This window comes from Spea bombifrons, chromosome 7 (genome assembly GCF_027358695.1).
Source record: "Spea bombifrons isolate aSpeBom1 chromosome 7, aSpeBom1.2.pri, whole genome shotgun sequence".
Lineage (NCBI taxonomy): Eukaryota > Metazoa > Chordata > Amphibia > Anura > Pelobatidae > Spea > Spea bombifrons.
Genome location: NC_071093.1, coordinates 10271190 through 10296652, shown reverse-complemented (window position 1 = coordinate 10296652; position 25463 = coordinate 10271190). Strand labels below are relative to the sequence as shown.

The following is a 25463-nucleotide window of genomic DNA, read 5'->3' as shown; positions in this document are numbered from 1 at the left end:
AATCATTTAACAGTCTGCCCTTACAATAGATGGCAAACTAATGACTTATCTTTAGCTGATTTTGACAATATCTCCCAGTATCCCATCATCCATCGATCCATCTAGCTATCTAAATACAAGCCTTCAACTTCTCTTCATATAATGGTACTGATATTATTATTTCTTATTATTGACATTTTTTCATGTATAATATACATTTTATGTTCTGTGATCCAAGGCAGGGACCCCATAAACCATCCCTATTGTATTGTGTGCCAGTATCAGTTGTCTAAGGATTATGGAAGATATAGTCCAACGATTAAAAAGTCACACGGCGTGTCCTGCTTAAAACTCATTTTTAAAGCATTTTTCTTGTAGGTTCCAGACCCACATGTTTTGAAAACATTAGTTTGTCTTGCATCTTAAGCGTAATACTCACTGAATGAAGAAGGGATCTCAGTTCAATACTATATTACAGTTTGCAAATCTTTTCTACACCAGATAGAAACATATTATAAATGTGCATCATTATATTTAAATATTTTTTCCCCCTGGATACTCTGCCTTCTTTTTCAGAAAATACTGGCTTATAAAGAAAAATCGCAAAACATTAACTTCACAAAGCCAATGTACATATTACATATCATATATTTTATGAAAAACACATTCAATTATCTTTCAATATTTTAGGCACACCGGGTGCTTATATTCATTTATCCAAAACTACAAAATAAGACAGCATTGGTTGATACAACTTTAAGAAAGCCATAGTTTAATATATCTATATCATATAAAACTGAATAAATATCTCTGACTTTTGCATTGTTCTCTCCATGAACAATTATTGCTAAATTATGTTTCCTGAGTGCATTGACTGTGCAATTATGAAATTAATGAGAATAAGTAGCAAATCTTACAAGAAAATTACCTATCTGACCTTTTTTTCGTGAGGCTTCCCACAAGGAGAATGTGTATTCCTTAATATAACATATAACCTGCTCTTTATTTGATGTATATTTATTTCCATCCTAAAATGATCAATTTAATCTTATTCATAATATCTACAATTCTTTACACTAATAACTTGATCAGAGCTTTTCCATAAAATATTGTCATTAGAATTCCTTTTTTCTGGTCAGAAGGCATGATATTCAAGACTGGCTCATTACTTGTTACATTGCTTGTTACATTGCCTTCACAAACTTGCTACTACGTATCATCTTACACTCATTTGATGAAAGACGGTCCTCTGACGTCTGAACAGAAAATACTTTTATCAAATAATGCTGTACCCATAACTCATGGTTCATTTATGCCTCAGCTTCCTAAGACATCAGCATTATGTTCTTTGGGAGCAAGCGTCTGTGATGACAAATCAAGCAGAACAATTATTTCAGCCATTTCTTCTGTCTGAAATCTATCACTGTAAGACAATATCTTGGTATCATGCTTTCCAGAATCTTGAATGGTCTTTGTAATAAGATCCAAACACATTGAATCTTCAATGAAATTAGGTTTATTATCTCTTAAAGTCCACTCTTACTTTGAATATGTAGTGGCTCGATTTCCCTTACGTATTTTAAGAGCCAACGGGCTATTATCAACAAAGTCGTCACGTGTCTTTATTTTACCTATGTGTTCCTCAAGATTCAGTTGATTTTCTCTGCTACTTTAATTATATTGCTGATATTTGTGTAAATGTTCTGTGAATGAAGATTGTATGATAACATTACAATTATTTGTGTTATTATTATTATTACTGTTGCCTGACTGCGGGTTGTCGACCTCATTGACATCAACCTGAGTAACTTTCAGATTACCATGCATATCTGTATTCTCTGCTTTCCCAAAACTTCCAGTACTCATTCTATGTTTCATTCTTTTTACATCACTGGGTTCTTCAGTTGACGAATTAAGTCCATCTTTACCATCTTGCAACATTTCCATCTCTTTCTCTACTTTGGGTGCTTCAATTTCCATGCCTTCCATCACATTTCTTTCACTAGACATATTTACAGAGTTTTCATTCTCAGCTTTGCCTTGCTCACCTCCTTCAGGAGGTGGCCTTTCTACATCCACTTGATTTGCGCAATGCTCAGGAGGCCATTTTGGTTTGTTTACGATAATATTCTCAACAGTGCCAACTTTATTTAAACTGTCCACTGAAGGGGGCCATGTGACTTTCAGTTTACCTCTTTCACTAGATATCTTTAAGCTGGCATCCAAATCATCCTGATACACTTGTTCTTCCTTAGGCTGCAAGTTTTGAGGGCCATTTATTTTTGAGTCTGTGATTATTGTCGTTTTTCCTGGATTAGTCTCAGATGCATTCTGAGATTTTGAATTCCACAGCTCTTTGTGTGGTTTATACCCAAATCCTTCATCGTAGTTCCCTTTTGATTTAAAAAGTTGTTTAAAATGGGGTTTGCAATATATTTTTCCATGGAGAGATGCATAATTTCCCAAGCTACAAAAAAAAGAAGAATACATAAGCATGATACACAGATAATTTTCTCATACAACAATGTTTCGTATGTGACTTTAAAAGATGAGGACTGTGGGGATTGTTTGGGCGACTTTAGATGTCTTATACAACTTCTGGATTTCTATTTTTTACTTCTGTTATAATTTATGCATTGTTTTAGGGTGTGGTTGGTTTTTTTTCATTTTCTTAAATAATGGTTCTACATTTTATTTAAGATTTAAGTCTTTCGGCTTATATAGAACTCACTGGAGTCGTTGCCTGCTATGTAAGGATCAAGTGACTTAGGTCCAATTTGACCCTAGTGTACTCAATATGTGATCGTTTTTGTATTAACATGAACATGAGTAATTATCGCCTTGCACACTGCCTAAATTGAACTCATGTCTAAATCATCCCAAATTATCAACTGGACTTCAGGTTGGCTAATGATATCTCACACCTTTCTCATGAGTAAATGAAACACCTGCAATGAGTTCTCATTCAGTAGCCTCAGTAGCCAAGGGGGAACAATAATCAAGGGTTTTAGGCCAACCAAGTTTTAGCGTCCTAGCACAGAATTGGTGGTTAAACTTTCTAGAATGCTTCCTCTAAAATGTATTACTTTTTGGGTATTTTATATAATTTTTAACATGTTTAAATAAGGAAATATAACAAGCATCGTTTTTATTCTCTTAATTAATAGTTCGGCTTACCTTAATTTACTATGGCAGTGGCTGCAGCAGAAGCAATTCTTATGATAGGTCTGTTTGTCTGTGACTAGGCATTCCATTGGATAAACCTTCTGTTGACAAACAGTGCAGACTTCCTTGTCCTGATGTAGCATTTTCTAGAGAGTTGTTTTAAAATAAAAAATAATAATGAGCATAGAAATTACATCTTTCACAAAATTTAAAAAAAATTAAAATTATATATATATAACTTGCAGGGTTGGGAGGGATGCAGGGGTCAAATACACAATTCTGAAATAGGTCTAATGCGTTAAGTGTTAATATTTTTCACTATATATTAATTAGATATTTCACATATTATCAATATTTTATAAAATAATAGCAGTGCTACAAGGGCAGTCCTGAAAATGTAAAATTCATGCATTTATTTCAACAACAAAAAAACATACAGTTTTTTTTTTATTTGCATGACATCAAAAAGCATTTGCAAGCCTTAAAAAAAATATTATTGTACACAGATTCCCAAAGTGGAAGATCAGGCCCGGCAAATAGTGCAAGCATATCTCCCCTTAACCCCTTAAGGAGCAAGGCTGTTCTATGTGGTTGTTCTTATACCTACAGGTCCTTTTAGAACTTTTACAATGTCTGTTTCATTGTGGTTCCCCTCTCACTTGGTTTGGATACCCACACAAATTATACATTTATTTTTTTAAGGACAATCCAGGATTTTGTCTGCAAACATATTTATACACTTAAAGTAACATTTGAAAGATACAAAAACCCTTAAGCACAAAACTAATTTACATTTTTCATAATTTTTCTTTTTTTTTTTTGTTGAAATGTTGCACTTTTTCTAGGTGGTACAAAATGTGGAGTGACTCAACTGCAGAGTTGTGTTTACTGCAGAGAGTATCATCAGCATACCTGGGAACTCTCCGGGTTTGACCTGGAGATTGCCGGATGAGCGCTGCTCCTCCGGGTCTCCGTGTCAAGACCTGAATCCTCCGGGTCGCGGGAGCGGGGTCTTGACACGCCCTGCTCCCTGCCCATTTTTCCTTTAAATGGGGTGTTTCCCACTGCCGTCAGTGGGACCGCCCCTGACATCAGTGAGACCGCTCCCATACATCAGTGGAACCGCCCACCAACATCAGAGGGACCGCCCACCAACCTCAGCGGGACCGCCCACCAACATCAGCTGGACCCCCCGCCATCATCAGTGTGCAGTCCTGGCCGCGTCCCGAAAGGGAAGGCTCCAGGTAGCCGAAGCCCTGAAGTTCCCAGGTATGACCATTAGAGACCCCAGCTTCTAATTTGTTCTGTGGATTTAAACAGTCCAAGTATAAGAGTGCTCACATCAAATGCTATTACTCTGTCAGTTCAGAAAACGTAATGCTGGTTCTTACTGACAGATGGGATTCTGGGCTATCACTGCAGGTGTGGGGAGCTTTACAATGGAGGATGTTCTATGCCATCATCTGCTACAAAGAACCAATCTTTTGAGGATGACATGGAAAGGCCTTCTTTACATAGGAATTTATGGTTCAACCATATTCATTCCATAAGATATAGCATGTTGGGTGTGCCTTATATATTAACTAGAAAAAAAGCATGCTCTGTCTGCCCATCCTTTTCCTTAGACATACTGCGGCGACCACTGGCACATGTATCATGGTTGATATATCGTTCAAGACCAAGTACCATCATCCTCTTTGCATACCATAAGAGTTCATAAAGATTACACATTTACTTTTATTTGATCGTTATTTCCTTTTTCTTTTAAACTGAAGTTTAGAATGCAGTTTTTGCCTGCACTGCACTCAGTGTTAGAGACAAACATACAGTGTTTAGACACCATCAGAAAAAAAAAAACAGCTGCACAAAAGCTTATGTGTTAGTTTCAAACGGCATATTATTATTCTGTTCACAAAGCCACAAACGTTACAGCGTGGTAGACCCACATTTAGTCATTTAAGTATTTCGAAAACTCAGCATGCCTGTTTACCAGTAATAAATTCTTCCTGATGGAAGCTACTTCTCATTTCAGAAGTGTCGGAGACCGTGTAGCCGAGACTTTGAAAGACCCTTTCGCTTTCTTTCCATGTCTTTTGAAAATTTTTCAGAATTTCCTCGGGGGACTCGGTCGCAGAAATGTCTAGCATGTGTCCTGATATGACATCTTCATATGTAGGAGGAGCATGTTTAAACTCAAACCCAGATTTCATACTTTCGGAATTCAATGATGTTCTAGTTCTGCCCACTTTGCTTTTTAATTGATCTGCCCCAGAAACTTGTTCTGTGATAGATATGGACTCAGAGTGCAACATTGGTTTCAGTATGTGTTCCTTAGTTTCATGCTGCCTGCTTACAAATATTTGCTTAGAAGTATTTTCTTTGGGGTCTTTTAATTGTCTTATTGGAACAGTTCTGGTCTTCCCTTTCATGTCATCATGGGGAGTAGACTTTGCTTGTGTCATTTGAGGATCACATTTCTTTATCTCTGGATTTAATATCTTCTTTTGCTCCGTATGAAATGTGCCTTTAGTTGTCCTGAAATTCTTATTTTCAACCTCACCAGCCCGGTGTATTTCAGCTTTGCTCCCAATGACTGATTTTTCATATGAATTTGCCCCTTCTCTCGTATAGACTTTTGCATCTCGTCGTTCAGATGAGGTGGGAACCTCAAATTTCTTTGCGACTAAAATAACATCCAAACTATCCATATCTGGACTAGGCCAGACTGGGATGTGTGTTGGATCTTTCTGGGAGTATGGTTTATGTACTTCTGACATTCTAGCTTCTTCATAAAGTTCTGTTCTGTCCTCTACTGTACTTACTGCAATTTCACTGACTGGAGTAGGAGTGATACACACAGACCCTGTGGCATGGTTTTCTATTTTGAGCTGTCTGCGTAGAGAAGCGGGCGAATGTATGATTTCACACTTTTTCTCTATCACAACAGGAATTGGGGTGACTGACCGTGCCTGTGACGGTCCATGAGATAACTTTGCAGTTGTGTCTTTTAATTTGGCTAGCTGTTCAGAGCGGTTCTTTTGTGGAGTTGGAGATGGAGATGTCATTTTGGGTGTCATGGATCTTCGAGGAGGTAAAGGTGCTGTTACAGGTTCCTTTGGTAAAGGAGACTGGGATAGCAGTGGGCCATTTTGAGGTGATTCTGTTCTTCTTGCTGTTGATTCTATGGTTATATATGTAGGTGATGGGGATCGCATTCTTAAGGATGGAGAACATGCCCTGAAATCACTTGATAATCTACCAAATTCATTACCAATTTTTTGTGATTTCTCCTGGACTTGATTTGTCTTGTCCACTTTTCTAGAGATGGCACTTATCTGTTTCTGTGAGAGTCCACTGTGACTACTTGATTCATGCCTACTCGCAGTTGACGAAGACTTTATGACTGAATGTATTTGACTTTCAAAAGAAGACTGCATGTCCATTACTTGGCGCTTAATGTAGGACATTTGCTTTGTAATATCATCCGGACTGTTGGATGCAGCCAAATTCGCCATGTCTTTCTTTTTTTCCTGACTAATTAACCAGTTGGGAACAATATTTAGGAAAGTTGTAAATGTATATATATTCAATGATTGTGGATTGGATTCAATTTTCTTTGCTTTTGTTAGGGTCTGCTGTAATTCCTCACATCTTCTAATATACTCAAGGACTTCGGTTGAACTAGGTTCCTCTTTGATTTGTGACACTGGAAGTGATTGTTTCTTTTCTGATGTTTCTGTTTTTGCAGTTGTTTCTTGGACCTGCCTTTTTATAACAGTATTTTGAGAGATTGCTTTGCTTTCTTGGGTTGAGTGTTTAGGAAAAAACACCTTGGGGGTTTGGTGGATAGGTAAGCGCTTTTCAGATTGTCCTTGACTCTCAATATTTTCTTGTTTTATTGTTTTATTAATCTTGACTTGATGTTTCTTTAAGATTTCTGGGCTTGCCGTTCCTTCAGCCTTTGTTATTGTGATCCCTGTGTGCTTGGTTTGTTCTTTCTGTGTTTCTAGTTCATTGCACACCTCTTCTATATTTCCAGAACGACCTAATTGTTGCTGTTGTTGTTCTGAGTTGTGTGAAATTGATTGTGCCTTTAGTTCGTGGCTTTGTTGCTTTTCATTGAAGCACACCTTGTGCGATGCCTCAGTCTTTCTTTGTTTCATCTGGGTAGCGGAACTCTCGTTTTGCCTCGTATTTCCAACGCTATGTATCTGCTTCACATTCATTTCTTGCTGTATATTCTCAATGTTTTTATTAAGATGTTTCACATCTGTCTTTTCTTTCACAAGAGTCAGTTCATCTACTTTGTTTGACCTTTGTGATTTGTTAAATGTATGTTCTGTTTTTTTCTCCTTAACAACATCTAATCTTTTTTCCTGTCTCACATGTTCTTCATTCGATGATGCTGCACTTCTTTCAAAGTTACTTAGTTTTGGGGATGCTAATAGAGCGGAATCATGTTTGCTTCGATCAAACCATAACAAAGAGTCCTCATCGGAGATCACATTTTCTCTAGCATTTAAATGAATTTTATCGTGGTCTAATTTTTTTGTTGATGCCATCGACATTTCAAGAGAGACCTTGGATGCAGACTGATCAACTTTTAGGTCTTCAGTGATATGGTTTGTTTCTGATTTCATGGTGGATGTATTAACAACCTGGTACACAGCCTTTTGTTTATTTTTTTCCATTTCCTCTCTTTGCTGTCTGTATTTTTCTTCTGCAATCATAAGAGGGGTTTTAAACTTTCTAACATATGTCTTAGGCTTTGTTGGTGTTGTTTCTGTTGTTAACGCTGGAGATGCCCTTGGTGGTAAAAACACATTTTTCTGGGGTTTTAAAGTTTGTTCATGAATTTTTTCCAGTTCTCTATCACACTCCTGATCAAAGTCTTGCTCAGTTTCATTTTGTGTCCCCACGTAATTTTTTACTTCCATGTTGTGTAGCTTATGTTCCATACGCTGAATGGATACCGCCTCTTCTGTTTTAGGTTTTGGTGTTGAAACCGTTTCTGAAGCTGGGGACATATTTGGTGAAAAAGATACCCTTTTCTTGGGCTTTAAAGTTTCTTCACTAATTCCTTCTAGCTCTTGATCACACATGAACTGATCAAAGTCCTCATATTTTAACTGGACTGTACTACCTTTGTGTTCACTTTCTGAAGATGTTTCTTGTGTCCTTGAGGTAATACCAGGTTCACCAACTTGGGCAACTGAAATGTCTATCACTTTAGTTTTTATTGGTGAATTTTCAGCTTTTGGTGAAAAACATACATTTTTCTTAGCCTTCAAACTTTCATTTTTCACTTGTTTTAATTCTTGCTCACATTTAAGGTGATTGAAGTTTTGAGCATTTGACTCACTGGTTCTTACTTTTTGGTTAGTTACTGAAGCTGAAACATCTTTAGAAATCACACTTTCATTAACTTGAGTAACTGCTATATCTTTTATGTGAGTTTTTGTAGAGGGGATATTAGTATTCGAAACTGACGATGTTCTTGGAGATACAAATTCCTTTTTCTTGGGGAGCAAGGCCCCCTGATTAATTACTTCTATTTTATGATCATATGCCTGTTGTTCATATCTGTCTGTGCTAGAGTGACTCGTGCTTACTTTTTGCATATATTCTGAAATTGTCGATTCTTTATGGATATTTTGTTTTTGGTTAACTTTGGTTACTGACATTTCTTTTATGTTAGGTTTCAAATTAGGCAGTCTTGACTTGCTAGGTTGTCCGGACACATATGTTTGATCAGACGCGGTCATTTGTGATTTTGAATGTGACTGCAATTGTTCACTATGTGAGGTCCTCTGCTGAGGAGATTCAATATTCATTTTTCTGTTGGCTAGTTCTATATACTCAATAGTTAATGGGGGTGTTTCAGGTGGTGGTGGTGGAAGAAATCCATTATCAAGTACTGGTGGGGGTGGCAATGGAAAATTCTCTTGTTCGCCGCTCATCTTAAATGATGGCATATTTGCCAATGGTGGAGGTGGAGGTGGTAGAAACTGATTTGAGGATACCGGTGGCAATGGAGGTGGCAAATACGTTTCAGATTTCTTCTCCTCTTTTGATTTCTTTGCAGAACCAGAATAATTTGTTGTTAAACACGCTTGATCTTCTCTGGTGGATACTGTTTTACTTTTTTCTTGAAATGATTTCATTTCTTTTACTGCCCTTGTTTGGGTTTTTTCTGTTTCTTTCTCTCTCACATTTTTGTCCTTGATTATTTGCAAGTTTCTTGCATTGTCAACATTATTATTGATAGAATCTAAAACCTGAGCTCGTTGAACGTTAATTTCATCCTTTGTTTTCCTATAATGCTGAATTTGTTGCTTCTTTACTTCCTTGTGAACATTGTCTGATGTATGACGGCTCCCTCTATTAATCACATTGATAGGCTGTTGTGATGCAGTGTATTTGGAGGTATTAATACTGGATGACATTTTTGCGTTTTGCATCACCTTGTTTTGATCGATGAGTTCTGTAGATGTTTTTTCTTTGCATTCGTCACTAAATCCTTGAAGTAAATATGTATTCTCTGCTGATATTGGTTCTGCTGCTTGATCACCAGTGACCAGCTTATGTTTCTTCCAAGCTTTGAGTGATTCTGATTTTGTTTGGTGTAGAATCTTTTCATCATCACTACAGAACATAGCCTTGTTATATATATTGTGACCAGATATATTACTTATTTCAGCTTTTTCATTTTTCATTGTGACATTATCAACCAAGGTATCACTGGCTTCGATTAAATTTTGCTGTGAGGAATGAATACTTTGTTGATTTCTGCCATCAATTTTTGTAGCATGATATTGGTCAGTCTGACCTCCATAGTTGATTTGCTCGCCAGATATACCTCTTGTACTTGAATGTTTATTTTCAATTTGGGTTTCTTCATTTAATTGCATTAGATTTTTGATAGTGTCTTTAACATTGCCTTCCACACTCGCCTTTCGTTGGACTGTTTGAAATGTTGGCTGTAACAAGGTCTTTAAGGTACCTTTCACATCCCCTTGATCAATGACCTTATGTTGGACATTTTTCTTCTCTGTAGAGGCATCTAGTAGAGTTTGAACGGTTGCACTTACATCCCCTTTGATTACACTTTCTTTTTCTGATTGCTTTATAGACTGTTGTGCTTCCTTCAAAGATTTTAATGTTGCATCAAGGTTGCCACGAATAACATCTTCCTTTACATACTCTGTTTTAATGTTTATGGCTTTTTCAAGAGAATTAATGGTTCCTTGAATGTCACCTGGGATAATGTCTTGCTTTTCTATATCTCTTACCTGATTCTGTGAATCAGTGAGAGACTTTAGAGTTGCAGTGAGATCAGCTTTAATGATCTCTTCTTTCTCAACACACACAGTCTGATTTATAGCTTGGTTAAGCGAATTTAGGGTTTCTCTCAAATTACCTTTTACAATTTCTTCTTTATTTGCATCAAGTGACTTATTCTCCGGCACTGTCATAAAAACCTTTGTTGTATTGTACACATCTCCAGGGATGATGTCTGTTTCATCAATGGTGCGCTCAACTTGAAATAGCTGTCTTTTTAACAGAAGTTTTGTACCTTCCACATCACCTCCAATTATCTCCTCATTTTCTTTTTCTGAAACATCATCTGATGTTTGCTGCAAACGTTTCAGATAATCCAATGCTCCAGATTCAATACATGTTGTGTAAAACTGGACATTACCCCTTTCAGAATCCTCTATTTTTACTCTCTCTAATGTCTCATTAGCCACTGCTGATGATTTGAGGTTAGAAATTGCACGTTTTATGTCAACACCTAACACTTCCTCCCGTTGAAAATCTTTGTTATCACTTCTATTAAAAAGAGAGTATACTGTCATCTTAATATCTCCTTTCTCACTTTCTTGAATTAGTATTCCTTGTTTTTCGAAAGTCTTATCATTAAAAAGTTTCTTTATGGCTTCCTGTATATCCCCTCCAACAATATCCTCTTTTTGAACTTGTACTTCAGTCGACTGGTTTAACAGGTGGGATTTGGTCAAGGTGACATTTCCCTTTTCTTCCTCATTTAACAGAACCATTCTTTCTGTGGATGTGTTTTGAGATAGTAGATTCATCATTATATTCTGGAGATCACCCCTTATAACATCTTCTTTTTGAATCACTGGTGTTTCTGGATTCATTAGGTGGTATTTGGCCATGCGGATATCACCGATTTCATCTGTTTCTAAAATAATGCCATGTGATTCCACTATTTTCTGACTGTATAGCTCTTTTAATGTTTCTTGGATACTCTTCCCGATGACTTCTTGCCTTTCTACTTTATACTCATTAAATTCATGCAAGGGTGTAGTTTCAAAAAGCCACGTTGTTGTTCTAACATCAGTCTGTGGAATTTCTTCCTTTGTTATATTTCTTGCATTTTCCTCATCTTCTCTTATTGAGTCCAAATTCTGGTTTTCAAAAAGCCACACTGCTTCTTGAACATCTCCTTTATGAATGTCTTCCATTGTCACAGTTTTTATGTTCTGGTAGCCATCTCTGTGAATCTCATCAATGTTATGCGTTTCAAATAACCACGTGGATGTTTTTACATTGCCCTGTTGAATCTCACTGATACTAACTGTTCTCACAAACTGGTCCTTGTCCTCTTTGTTTTCAAAGAGCTGTTTATTGGCTTCCACATTGCCCCCTTGAACATCATCAATGGTTTTTACTCTTGCTTTAACGTCATCAGAAATGGTATCCAGTGGCTGTGTTTCAAATCTCCATCGAACAGAGTTAAAATCTCCCTTTTCTATATCCTCTTGGGTAACTGCTTTAATCAGAAAAACTTCACTTGTTTCATTAAAAGAGTCCAATGGCCTTGTTTCAAACAACCACCTTGTTCCACGAACATTACCATGAGAAACCTCTTCCTTTTTGACAGTAGTGACTTCGTGAAGGTGTCCTTCCTTATCTTGAATAGCATAAAGAGGCTGCGTTTCAAACATCATAGTGTAGTTTTTCACATCTCCTTTAATTATCTCATCTTTATTGACTGTTCTAGTCGAAGACTCTTCAAAACTTGAGTCCTTTATCTGATCCAAAGAGAATGTTTCAAAGATAAAACAACCCTTTTTTACATTTCCCCCTTGTACATCTTTGATGGCGTACGATGATTTGTTTTCCTCTACATTTTCATTGATCTTATCCATGGAATGATTCTCAAACAGCCACCTACAATTTAAGACATTTCCATTCTGAAGATCTTCACATTTCATACTTTTTATCTTTTGCAAAACTTCTTCTGAGCTTAAACTAATTTTATCCAATGGCTGGTTTTCAAAAATATATTTCATGGTGGATACATCACCACTCTGGACATCTATTTCAACCACCCTTTTAAAGTCTTTTGTTTCTCCTCCTTGTATATTTTCTAAATTTTGTGTTTCAAAAAGTAAACACGCTGTTTGTACATCTCTGCCTTGAATTTTCTCCCAATCTCTTTTATACATTTCATTATCTTTGTCTGGACTTTCTTGTATTGAATCGAGTGGTTGTGTTTCAAAAAGCCAAGTGCAGGTTTTTACATCCCCCTTTTGAATATCTACGCTGTTTGTCATTTTCGCATCTTTGTCATAGAGATCTTCCATAGCCTGAGTCTCAAATAACCATTTACACATTTTGACATCTCCTTTAACAATATCAGTTTGGTGATCTCTAGTAGTTTCTTCATCTTCCACATTGCTAAAGTACTTGATGGAATCAAGGGGCTGTGTTTCAAAAAGCCATTTTGCTGTTTTTACATCACCAGAGACGATTTCTTGAGAAGAGATCCCTTTGATAATTTGGTAGTTTTCATCATCGTCCCCAAATTGATCTATCGGTATAGTTTCAAACATCCACTGGCAGCTTCTTACATCACCTCTTACTATCTCTTCTTGACGAATGGTTTGAACTTTGTGATAATGTCCTAAGCGATCTTGGATAGCATATAAAGGAGTGGTTTCAAAAAGTTTTCGGTTTAGCTGTACAGAACCCTTAGCAAAATCTCCAACTTGAACTTTGGATGAAAAATCCATTTTTTCCCAATCTGCTCTCTCAAATGTACTTTTACAGCCACTGACATCACCTTTATGAATTTCTTCAAGTTGAACAGTGCGGATATGGTCCTTCTTTTCCTCTCTAATCTGCTCCAGAGGTTTTGTTTCAAAAACCCATCTTTGATGTCGTACATCTCCTTTTTCCTCTTCTGTGGTGATTACTTGTTTAAGCTTATTAACATCAGTGCTCTCCTTAAGCATGTCCATTGGCACAGTTTCAAATAAATGTTTGGCACTGCTGACATTACCACCTATTATCTCTTCTTCCTGGAGGGGCCTTTCATTAGCTTTGTCTTTTAACATATCCATGGGAATTGTTTCAAAAATCCAACATTTTTGGTAAACATCAGCTCCAATAACGGCTTCCTTTTCTGTGATGGAAGTTTCTTCTTTAATTGAGTCCAAAGGTTGTGTTTCAAATAACCATTTTGCTTTTCCCACACCACCTTTCACACTTTCTTCCATAGATATGCCTCGGACAACTTTCACTTGAACTTCATCTTGATTAATAGTGTCCAAGGGCTGTGTTTCAAACATCCATCGTGCTGTTTTCACATCTCCTTTCTCAATATCCTCCTTGCATACAGTTTTGATTTCCAGTACTTTGCCTGAACTATCTTTCAAGACATATTTTGGTTCGGTTTCAAATTGTTTTACAGTTCTTTTAACATCTCCTCTAATTTCTTGCAGTTCTGATCTTAATGTTAACATATTATGCTCATAAACAGAACTAACATTTTCATCGTGGACTTGAGTTTCGTATAAATATCTGGCAGTTTTTACATCTCCGCCTCTAATGTCTTCTACAGCATTGGTGGTTTCCAGTGAGTCATTTTCTTTGTAAATTTTATTCAGAGAATCTAAAGGCTGAGTTTCAAATAGCCAGGTAGCTGTTCGAACGTCTCCTCTTGCAAGGTCAGGAACTTTCTCCACGTTTTCTGGAGAATCCGATATATCTGTACTTAGAGCATGGATTGGTTGCGTCTCAAACATCCATGTTGTATACTTTACGTCCCCTCCAGCGATAATTTCCTGTTCTCCAATACTCTTAATATGGCTTGGTTCTTGTGATTCATCTTTGATTGAATCCAAAGGTTGGTTCTCAAAGACCCACCTCATGGATTGAACTTCTCCTTTCAAAATCTCATCCCATTCTAAATATTCTCTTTCAGGACTGATGCATTTTTGTGGACTGTCCCTGGCATTTTCAAATGCATACTTAACTTGCTGTACATCATTTGATTTCATATCTTTTTGATCACATTGGCTTGTTATAATGTCAGAAACGGCACTAATATATTCCTGTTCTAAATTTTTTCTAAGTTCTGGATGTATATGCTTGTACAAACGTTTTAGCTCATACAGATTTCTTTGCTTTGAGTATAACTCTTTGGGCGCTGTAGATGCATGCCTTTCTGAAGCGCTTAAAGCTTCAGGGGACTGGGAAAATTCTGCCATTTCTGCTGTATCTAAGATATCTGGAGGAGGGGGTGGCGGAAACTCTTCTAAGCTTCCAAAACTAAGGGAACCAGCACTGGCAGAAGATGTATGTTTAGTCGATGTGGTTGCACTTGTTGATTCAAAGACTCTGCTTGATGAATCATTGATGTTGCTATGTACCACTGGCCATTCAAATTCTGGATAGTCATTATAGATCTTTAGGGGATAAAATATATTTTATAAGCACTTATTTGTGTGTATTCAAAATTCCAATACATTTATACATAATCGTTAATTTCAGATACAATAGGAATACATTTTTTTATAACAATTCAAATGGATAATGGATAAAATATTGTTCCTAATACGTCCTTTTTGTTAAACATGTATTGTTCTTCATTTCCTTAACATTATATATCATAGAAATATGAGGTCACGTTGGGCAACATACTTCACATTATTATTTAATAAAGGAACATAAGATAAGATTAAAATCAAGGAAAGACGAATTTGTTATTCTGTGTCAACTCTTGATATTGTTCTACAAAATATATTATTATAATAACCTTGTTGTTTTAGAATGTGACATTATCACTTGTAACAGAAAAATAACAGTACAAATAAAATATTAAATATGCATTTGCTTGCAGGAAAGAGCACAGGGAAATACATTTGAAAATAAATACCTTTGTGTTTTTTCCTCGTGTCACAGAGGCTCCACTAGGATTTGTACTTTTTTCTTTGGAAGGTCTTTCAAATTGCTCCTTTACAACCTGTGCTGAAATCTTTGGGATTTCTTTATAGTCTGCGAAGAATAAGTGTAACACATTTGCTTAAAATACTAATGAGGCATACAAAACTAATAGACTTCAAAAGTATGAAAAATGTTTAGCATGCACCATCTATCAATGTTTTATCCTGGTTCCAAACATCATCTGGGGGATCACTTTTATTTATTGAGTGCTATAAGATCTTCATTGTCAATGTTGCTTTTGCTTTTCAAATAAATAGTAAAATGTAAATGTATATCCTGGTTTATACTATCTATCTATCTGTCTATCTGTCTATCTATCTATCTATCTATCTATCTATCTATCTATCTATCTATCTATCTAGTATATACTGTATATATTTATATCAGTGCATATGTATTGTAAAATATAAAATGTAAGTGTTAATTCATTCAAATGTTAGGTGTCTGTCCTTTAGAATTAGTTTAATTTGCCAACATATTTGCAGCCTTTCTAAGCAAATCTAAAAGTAGTAGACTTACCTACTCCATCCGCTGCTTGACTATAATTAGAGGCTGTGTGTTTCTCGTGGGTACTTTGCTCAAGTGCAGATACCTAGGTAAGAAAAAATATGGTGCTTGATTATGAAAACTGAGCTAATAGCAGATCAAAAATGTCAATAAATATATGAATACATTTTGAAATAACCCAGTATGTTACTAGTGGTGTATTTACCTTTGGGGCTGCTCTAGGCCGGACCTATGTCTAGACGTGCAGTTAAGGGCTTGCCAATAGTTCTGGTGTTGGATGCGCCTGCTTGGCAAGACCTGGCAGCCAGCGGCTGTTACAAGATTATGTGCAAGATAGCAAAATAGGTTCATACCTGTGCCGTATTGAAACTTGTAAACTGAGATTGACTTTGAGACGTGTGTTGTTCATTTGCTTGTGAGCTGCTCATGAATGTAACTTCATTGCTCTGCCTCATTTCCTAAACAACAAACAGTTACAAAGCATTAAATTATGACCGAACTAAAACAAACACATATTTAATGACAACGTATAGAAACTAGGCATCTAAAAACAAAATCAAAATAATTGCAATGTTAAATATTGGATAATAGTTAATGGCCAACCCCCTTCTGTTCCCACCCCTTCCTGTTAATTCTCCTCACCTTCCCTATCATCATACCTAGGAACTCTCCAGGTTTGACGTCAGTGTGCAGTACTGGCCGCGTCCCGCAAGGGTAGCTGGAGCCCAGAAGTTCCCAGGTATGCCTATTATACACGTCCCTTGCTATTAATGCCATATATATATATATATATATATATATATATATATATATATATATATATATATATATATATATATATATATATATATATATGTTACCAGTTAATATAATGCATTAAATATTAAAATGTACTATTTTAATTAAATACAATAACAGAGACAGATAATTCAGAAACAGATGAACTCCACTGGACGCTGCCGCCTCACAGATACTACTATGATGCACTGAAGGCGCCGTCTAAGGTGCCTAACTCGTCAAGTGAGTGTCGCATTATGTGACGGTATCTCAGACAAGTGTCTATCTAGGACTATCAGGACTGTTGGGAGGTATGTGGACCTCTAGGTTACTTTCTATAAAATCAGGGAAGGAGGTTGGTGTTACACTTTGCTTACTTACCAAAGGTTTTTCTTCCATTGCAGCAAGCTACATCTCCCCATCTCCAGTACCCTGGCTCAGACCCTACTAGCACTCATATCAAGAAGTGGAGGTAGACCACCGAGTCCCCAGGTATAGTAACATAGTAACATAGTTCATAAGGTTGAAAAAAGACCAAAGTCCATCAAGTTCAACCTATATACATATTGTGTCCCTACTGTGTATCTATCCATGCATTTAAAATGTGTTTATGGTGACGTGTAAACATCTATTTATAGGCACCATGAGTGTCTATCCATTCCACAGCACATCACAATAACTGATCTGTTCACACAGGCTTTTACATGTTACCGCCATTAATCTGTTATATAAATTGTGTAGTTTACCTCAACCACATATTCCTGCAAAGTAAAAAGCATTTGTGATATATCAAAAGCTTTAAACCACATGCCTGACATAATATTTTAGAGCACTTTAAAGCTTTTACGTGCACCAAATAATTAATTCCCACAGGTAATTTAGCTTTTGTGAAGCGGTACATGTAAGGTGTGCGTTCATATATTACCAAGAAGTTGATTCAGAAGTATTAAGTTATTAGGGAATGGAAAAGCAATTGAGATTGCAGTGTGAGCTGGTGGGGAATGTATTTTTTGGCTGCCTCTGAAAAGCTTTTTTTAAATGCAATCGTTCGTGGAAAAAAGCACTTAAAGGTTTGTTTTCAATATCTAAATATACCAGATAAAAACCCAGTGTAATAAAGAAACATTATCCAGTTGGAATTCAAAAAGTTGATCATGTAGATCATTTGACAGTATTATGATATTGATACTTTTACTGCAGTATTACTGCACATTTACTGCAGTTTTACTGCATTTGTACTTCACTGTGCTGCAGTTTTACTGCAGTTATTTTTGTACGGAAGTACAAATGCAATAAAGCTGCAGTACATTGAAGTACAACTCTAGGTTTGCAATATAAAAAAAAAAGTGCGGTAAATGTGCAGTAATACTGCAGCACAGTGAAGTACAAATGCAGTAAAACTGCAGTAAATGTGCAGTAATACTGCAGTAAAAGTGTCCAAAAAACTGCAGTATTACTTCAGAAAAACTGCAGTAATTTTTTGTGAGGGAAAGCTTGTGGAGAGAAGAGAAAAAATAAAATCTATAGGCCCAAGAGATTCATTAATATTCATTATGAACATATAAAACAACTAATTATCAATACATTAAATATCATTTTATTTGTTATGGGTAATAAACCATTCAAAGTAATTATTAGCTTCCACATGTAACATCTGGAAAAGAAAAAAAAGGAAAAAAAAAAGCTACATGCCTATGATTTCATTTTATTAAGTCACATCATTTTACTATTATAGTTTTAATTAATATAAAAACATGGAATTAGATACAACAGGAAGAATATCCCTATTATATCTGAATGCTTAAGGTGCTCAGTCAGGTTCTGTACCATAAATTTTCTCTCTGTCAGATTTATTCTCTCCTGTTTGTTGCTATAACGGCAGCAGAAAAAAACCATAATCCTTTTTATATTGTTTTTATGTTTTTGACTATTTTTTTGAATTGTATTTCTTTTGCTTACTATGCTACAGTTAATATTTTTTTGGGTAGCGCAGTATTTTTGAAGGCACTGATTGGCTGCCAGGGTCGCCTCGTCACCCTCAGTTTGGCCCTGATTGTTGTGTCCCCTTAAGGAGGAAACGTCATTCCAATACACTCAGATCTAAGAAAATGGCGGCACTACCTAGAAGGATTTTCCGATTTGTAATATTTTTATAACTAAGGAATATATTAACCATTGAATGTCCCAATGAACGTGAAGGAGCATCCAGAAAGAAGATCTCTACACCGGGAACATAGCCAATTACCCGCTGTGAGAATTAATCTGTATAGACAATGTTTCATCTCGGCTCTGAAATTAGCGCCTTCTGCGTGCTATAACAAATGCAAACATGAAGACTGCTATAGACAGCACAAAAAGTACTTTACGGTTTAAAGGTTATATTTGCCTAAAAAGGATTTACTTTTTTTTAATCAAGAACCATCAACTGCTGTTTTAATCACAGTCATTGTGACGTTATCTGTTTTGCATATTAATGACCAAAGAAGTAATGAGAGAATTGGGACATTTCTAGAAGTTAAATAATATAATAAAACAATAAAAAGAGTCAGTGTTAATTGAAAAGATAATGCAGTTGCATTGAATGCACCGTGTAAATAACCACCGTGGCAAAGGAAAAAAAAGAAATAAAGAAAAATCCCATTTGGTTTTAAACGAAAATGAAAGTATTATTCTCAATTACATGGACACAAGCTCAGAGAAACTGATCTAATTGCCCATAAACCTGCTCAAAACAGGAATAGTGGAAATTATTAATGTTTTAATAGAATGTGAAAAGTGGATAATGTGATCTTGCAGCGTATGCTTCTTGCAAAAAATTAACATTTGAAAAGAATAAAAGCCCATATAAAGTTGCTGGATCTGCAAATCACATTACATTTTTATACATCAGTTATAAGGTATCGCTATCGAGTTTTCTTGTTAGTGTTAAATTTGTCTCCATTGGCCAATTATTCCTACCCTGGTTGGAAGAGAATGTTGGCACTGCCTCTGCGGTAGTGTGGTTGAAACCTAGAAAACCATTATGAAAATGCACTAATTAGTTTATAATCCTTGCATCAATATTGCATCCATTATTGTGCCTGAAAAAATTTGCTTGCACACAATACAATTCATGACAAACTTTTCAGTGGCTAGGATTATAATCCTCTTCTCTTTGTGGAGAAGGTTTTGGTGGTAACAGTAACTTTGGAATTTTTGCTTATATCAATTAGGTTCAGATTTTTTTTCTTGGGGATATCAACGATTATATTATTAGATTTCTACCTATATCTTTAAATATTCTAGCCAATTATGTCTTGCTGTTCTTTGTAACAAGCCCAGGTAGTTGTGAAATCCATTGAGTTCAGCTGACCACCAATGTTGGTGGGTGACAAAAACTTCTAACCTACTACCAACTCATGCGCACTAACTTCTCCTTCTAACCCTGTCTAGTCACATACCCCAACACACTTGAAATATTAGGGGTATGCTTCCTCATCTTTTGAAATGGCCCAGTACTCACATTGATGCTTTGAGTAAAATTGCAGTCAGGAACTTATCCTCCCCTTGCCAGCACCTGTTGACTAAAACATCTGCCATATCATTGCACGAGGTGGGATAAAGGTTCTAGATCTGCCTACCAGTTCCAGTTCTATTATTTATCTTAGCTTTTCCGTGTAGGAGAACTTTATTGCATCTCTGTAGTAGTATATTATTTTGATTGATAAACCTCTGGGAATAACTGACCCAAGTTTGACTTTGAATATGTTCTTTTTATGATTTGAATCTGTATTCACAATTACAAAGTTTCATAAGTATTTTATGGTACTGCCTGTCACATATTCCGTATTATCATAAATGCATCTCTTAACCGTGCAATTAGGATTTTTCATTATGTGCAGTATATACATAGCCTGATGAGCTTTATTACAAGACTGTTCACATATTCCAGAATCATTATCGCTTGCAACAATTTACCGAGATGTATGATAATGAAGTAATAAACGCCAAAAACCTCTTATCTGAAACAACATTCGCTAGCTACTTTATGTGTCTTTATGTAGCATCTGTGTTCTTCACAGTAATATGTAGAGGAATTCTGAGTAAATGTTACTGACTTTGAAGAATCTATAACTGATGGAATTCCACAGAGAACATTATATATGTCCTCCATACCCTATCAGTGATGGACAGCGAATATGTAGAGATTGAAAAACTTTTGTTATTCCTTTTCACCAAACCCTGAATTTAGCTGATGATAAACACAGGTTTAACTTGGTTGCTAACTTGAGTGCTTGATGACTTCACCAAGAAACTCAGAACTTCTTCGAGTTGAGTAAATATGTGACAAATAAATGACATCAAACTTGCCACAAAATGCCAGTGAGTTTGGCTACTCAAGAAAGTTGTTAAATATGCTTAAAATTAAACCCTAAAGTTGTGAGCCTAGAATGTTTCTACCCTAAGAAGACCAAAGTTAAAGAGAACATTTTATATTAACCAGTCAAAGATTTCCTTGCAGGAAGGTCAATTAATATGTGGAATTTGTTGCCATTTTCTGGTGGGTTTAATACATCTCTACATCTCTAGGCACTCTAGGTTATAATTGTTTTACAGAAATTGGTGATAAACAGCCATTTTGAATTTAGAATGCCAAGAGGTCTTTGTTGTTCCATCATTGGAGCAGTAAATAAAGCTGACATTTTCTGTCGTGTGGGATATACAGTAAATGCATCCCACCCCAAACTTTAATTTGGAATTCAATTGTTTTAATATGGGAATTAGTAAGAATGGAGGAGAACTGACCAGGAATGAGTAGAATATATTCCAGTACTTCAAGCCCATTGGGTCTCTGGAAGAAGCACTATGTTTCATGGGACAATCAACCTTGGGTCTAGAATGCTGTTACCAACTTGCCTGACTTTCAGACATTTGCCATAAGTTCACATAATCAATATTTTAATATCTGGAATGGATAATTTGTAAAATAAGAAGAAAAATTGCAAAAAGAAAATGTTGAATAATTTAGGAAGTGCTTTTCCTATAAAATTAATGTTATTTGATCCACAGCATGGTTTCTCAATATACTTAAGATCTTAATGCATTCATTAACAAGAACAAATGTATCACAGTACTGAACAAAAATAGGTATGTAAATGTATTTATTAAATCTCTGTTAATGCATATGTAGAAATCTCGCACCGAAACACTAGAGCTGGTGTTTGACAAGACTTACAGTACATAAATAAAGTGCTTTATTTTGTCACATATTTTTCATTTTAGTAAAAGATTTAATTTTAGAGACAGATTCAATATCACGTTTAAATTCACTATGGTATTCTGATGAGAGGTAGCAATAGGTAAATAGGAAGTTGCGTTGTGTATGATCTAAAATAAATTAACATGTTAGACAATAGTCAGATTACTCTGCATTTCTTAAGGTAGGCTACTCAGTGATCTACCTTTCATGGGGGAAGGGCAGGGAAAGCCCACATGGGGGCACGGCTAGCTGCACGTATGGGTGGAACTAGCCCCTGACTGCCTTTAGTGGACAGGAGAGTAGGACGGGAGTAGGCAGGGATTTGAAGTGGTCAAATGCTGCCCCACTGCCTGGAGAAAGAGGAAAGTAACCAGGAGGTCTTGGGTAGCAGGCTTTTACCCAGAGACCAGGTTGACCAGGTTGACCCCAGAGCATTACTAGGTATGTCAGAGCAAGACTGACTACAGTGAAAGCAAAGTTTTCAAGTTCCTGAATTTATTTTACCGGTTCAAATATGCTTTATTCTAGGCGATCTAATCTATCATTGGAGTCTTGCTATGGCTTGCCCTTCATACTGTAAAGTCAGCGAGATGAAACTGCAAAACCCTCTTTAGTGAATAAACCCCAATGTGACCTCAAAACCTGAAACTAGTATAACGTTCTCACCTTCACAGCTCTCTGCTGATATTGATACTGAGTAACAGCACTGTGAGATAAAGCAACATTAGACTTTTCAAACTGCTCCTTCATCTTAGCCAGTCCGCCGGGCACTGCACGAGTTTCCGACTCTTCTACAGCCTTGGAAATTAAGACAATAAATGGAAATGAAAAATCAGTTTGAAGTCATCAAATATGTTTTTTATTCATATTTTATTTATTCAGGATGAGCAAAGTCAAACATACAACTTCATTTTATTTTGTTATAGAAAGTTGCAATATAATAAATGCCTAGGAAAATGTATGAAGATAATTTAAATTGCTGGGCGTTTTAGAAATGTTGAAATCAGCAGGATGTTCTGATCAACATGAAACATTCTACATATATTATTGCCCTACCTAATGGTATGACCATGCGATTACTTAAGAAAAAGACAAGCTGTCGGCCAGGAGAAAATAGGCAGCAAGATTGACAGCATAAACATATTAGCTTTGACAGTTCATATGCATCTCCTATCACCATGTCACGCTGACAAGCCATCTAAATTTCTTCATAACATTTTGATCCAATTTGGTTTGCCACTCAAAGTAAGCAGCATGTTCATAAAACAGAGTAGGAGGTAACGCATTAAAACCCTACGGCTTCATCATTTTTGTAATATTTCTGCTGAAAAAATAGAAGAACGTGTGGGTCTCTTAAATATTGTATTAAATACAACAGCTCCTTTTGTATTTGCTGGCCATTCTTTTCAAGGGAAAAGGTTGTGCGATAGCTCTAGAGAGAATGTGAGATTTTCGGGGAAGTATGGCATTTAAAACAACAGCCCTGTCACTTTTTATGTTATTGTTAAAAAAAAACAAGGTCCCCAAAAAGCAAATTCCCTTTCCCCTGCAGAGTGTTTCTATGAGTCACTGTGCAGAACTGTTAAACCCTATCGCTTTTTGCTCCAGAAATCCAAACCTGTGTAGGACCCTGAAGTTCTATTAGTCTAAATTTTTGGCTCCATAGATCCATTTAAAAAAAAAACTGCCTATAAACCATATTAAATGGTCAATTCTGTCCAAATCTGTTGTATTTTGTATCTCTCTCTCTCTCTATTGATGCACTTTTGGTCAATGTGGAAAAAAAGGCATATTGTGATCATCTTAATCAGTAGGCATCGTCCCTGCTTGTACACTGGTGTCCTATGCATGGTCTGCTTTATGCCAAGAAGCAAAATAGTTGGGTTAAAGGACAGACAATCATGTCTTTAAAATGACAGGTGGTCTTTTATAGGAAACAATCATCAGCCTCTTGTAATATTTTGCATGTGGAATTTACAAAAAAACAATCCAGATTGTGATGTAATCAAGAACCTAATTACAAAATAAACTGACTAAACAGAAGCTGATCTATCCTGTTTGCCTTTTAGTAAATATGTTCTTTCATCAAAATATTATTAGTTGTTTTATTAGTTGTTTATTCATTAAGTACCAGTGAACACCACTGTGTCATACAAAACATACACATACAGCTACAAGGAACTCTGAAGAAATACTGCACCCTGGCGTCATTAACCCTGTTCTCATAATGTGTGCTTATGGAAGGATCTCAAGGCAGGGTGATGGGTGGGACATGGGTGGAGCAATGGGTGGTAGTAATGGGCTGGACATGGGAGTGGCTAGTGGGAGAGGCATGGGGGTCCTGATCCCGTCACTTCACCAAGATGCTCCAGGTGAAACTGGATAGAATGGTGTAACTGTATATAAAATGCTATAAAATACTTAAATACCACATTCCAATAAATCTGTACCTTTCGTTGTAAAAAAATTATGTTCTTTAGATTTTTACCTGCTTACGAGAGAAAGAAAATGAAATATTTTACCTTCTTTCATTTTCAATCTCCGGTGCATGAAGCAGCCACTAGCACCGCATCCAGCTTGTTGCACTAATCATAATTGGTTTAACGGAATGAGTCATTGCTAGCAAACCGTTTTCAGCGCTGATTAGGCTGCCCCTAATGGATTTAGTCTGTGCTTTAAGAAAATAAAACTACACAGCCAGAGAATTAAAATGCAATTTAAAAAAAATGATGCTGGGCTCCCGTTGCAAAAACTGAGATAGAGCTTATCTCTAATAGGTTTTTCATCGAACAACCACTTTATTTGTAGATAAAAAAAATGTGTTGCATCGGTTTGATATGTCTTATATCGTGCTTCAAATTCCTACATTTGATTCGCTCCGAAAATTCCTCTATCATTTGGAATCACAAAGACCATGTGCTTCATAGGATTTTGTGCTATTGCTAGGCAACCTGCACATAGTCTATAGATCATTTGAAGACGTTTCGCCACGCTTTACTGTCAGTATTTGCCTTTTACACCATATCTTTAAATAATTTCATCCAGGCTTCTGGTGCTTATAAGTAGGCAAAGGGACTCCCTATACAGATTATAGTGCTCCCCAATTTGAGTTTGAAAAGTGTCATAAATAATTAGGTAAATTCCAGTTACTAGAACTAAAATGATTGAATTGGTGGTTATACGAGCTGGACTGACTATGATGAGGTGGTCCTGGTACTGTAAGGGCAGTAGCTACCTGATGACATAAGTGCGGATGGATATGTGGCTGCGTATGCACAGCCATATGCTACGTTTTTTTTTCTGTCACGTAATGTGTGGCCAGGCATTTCCAGCATCAGATTGGGGCAGGTTGTTGGCCAGCAGCCCAGCTGCCATTTGGCCGGTGTGCCAGATGGCCAATCCTGGGCAGAGGGTTATTGATACATTCATGTTTGCATTAGATTCCTTCTCTGATCAATATATTCTGACACCAGTTGTAAACGTATAGATGTTATATAGGTTAGAACAAATAAACTTTCCATTATTCCATTTAAAATCA

General features: G+C 36.3%; 1 protein-coding gene across 1 annotated transcript in view; it reads right to left on the bottom strand.

Annotated features, from left to right (window-relative positions):
- Nucleotides 1-2310: 2310 nt before the first annotated feature.
- The window catches only part of XIRP2 (xin actin binding repeat containing 2), a 39534-nt gene continuing 16381 nt past the window's right edge, over nt 2311-25463 (bottom strand). Inside the window, exons 3-9 of the mRNA XM_053472316.1 lie at nt 22592-22723; nt 16263-16367; nt 15922-15994; nt 15335-15453; nt 5135-14864; nt 3157-3290; nt 2311-2446 (exon numbers count right to left, since the gene is read on the bottom strand). Of these exons, the coding sequence (XP_053328291.1) occupies nt 3196-3290; nt 5135-14864; nt 15335-15453; nt 15922-15994; nt 16263-16367; nt 22592-22723 (10254 nt within the window). The 3' untranslated portion in view covers nt 2311-2446; nt 3157-3195. The remainder of the gene's footprint in view (nt 2447-3156; nt 3291-5134; nt 14865-15334; nt 15454-15921; nt 15995-16262; nt 16368-22591; nt 22724-25463) is intronic.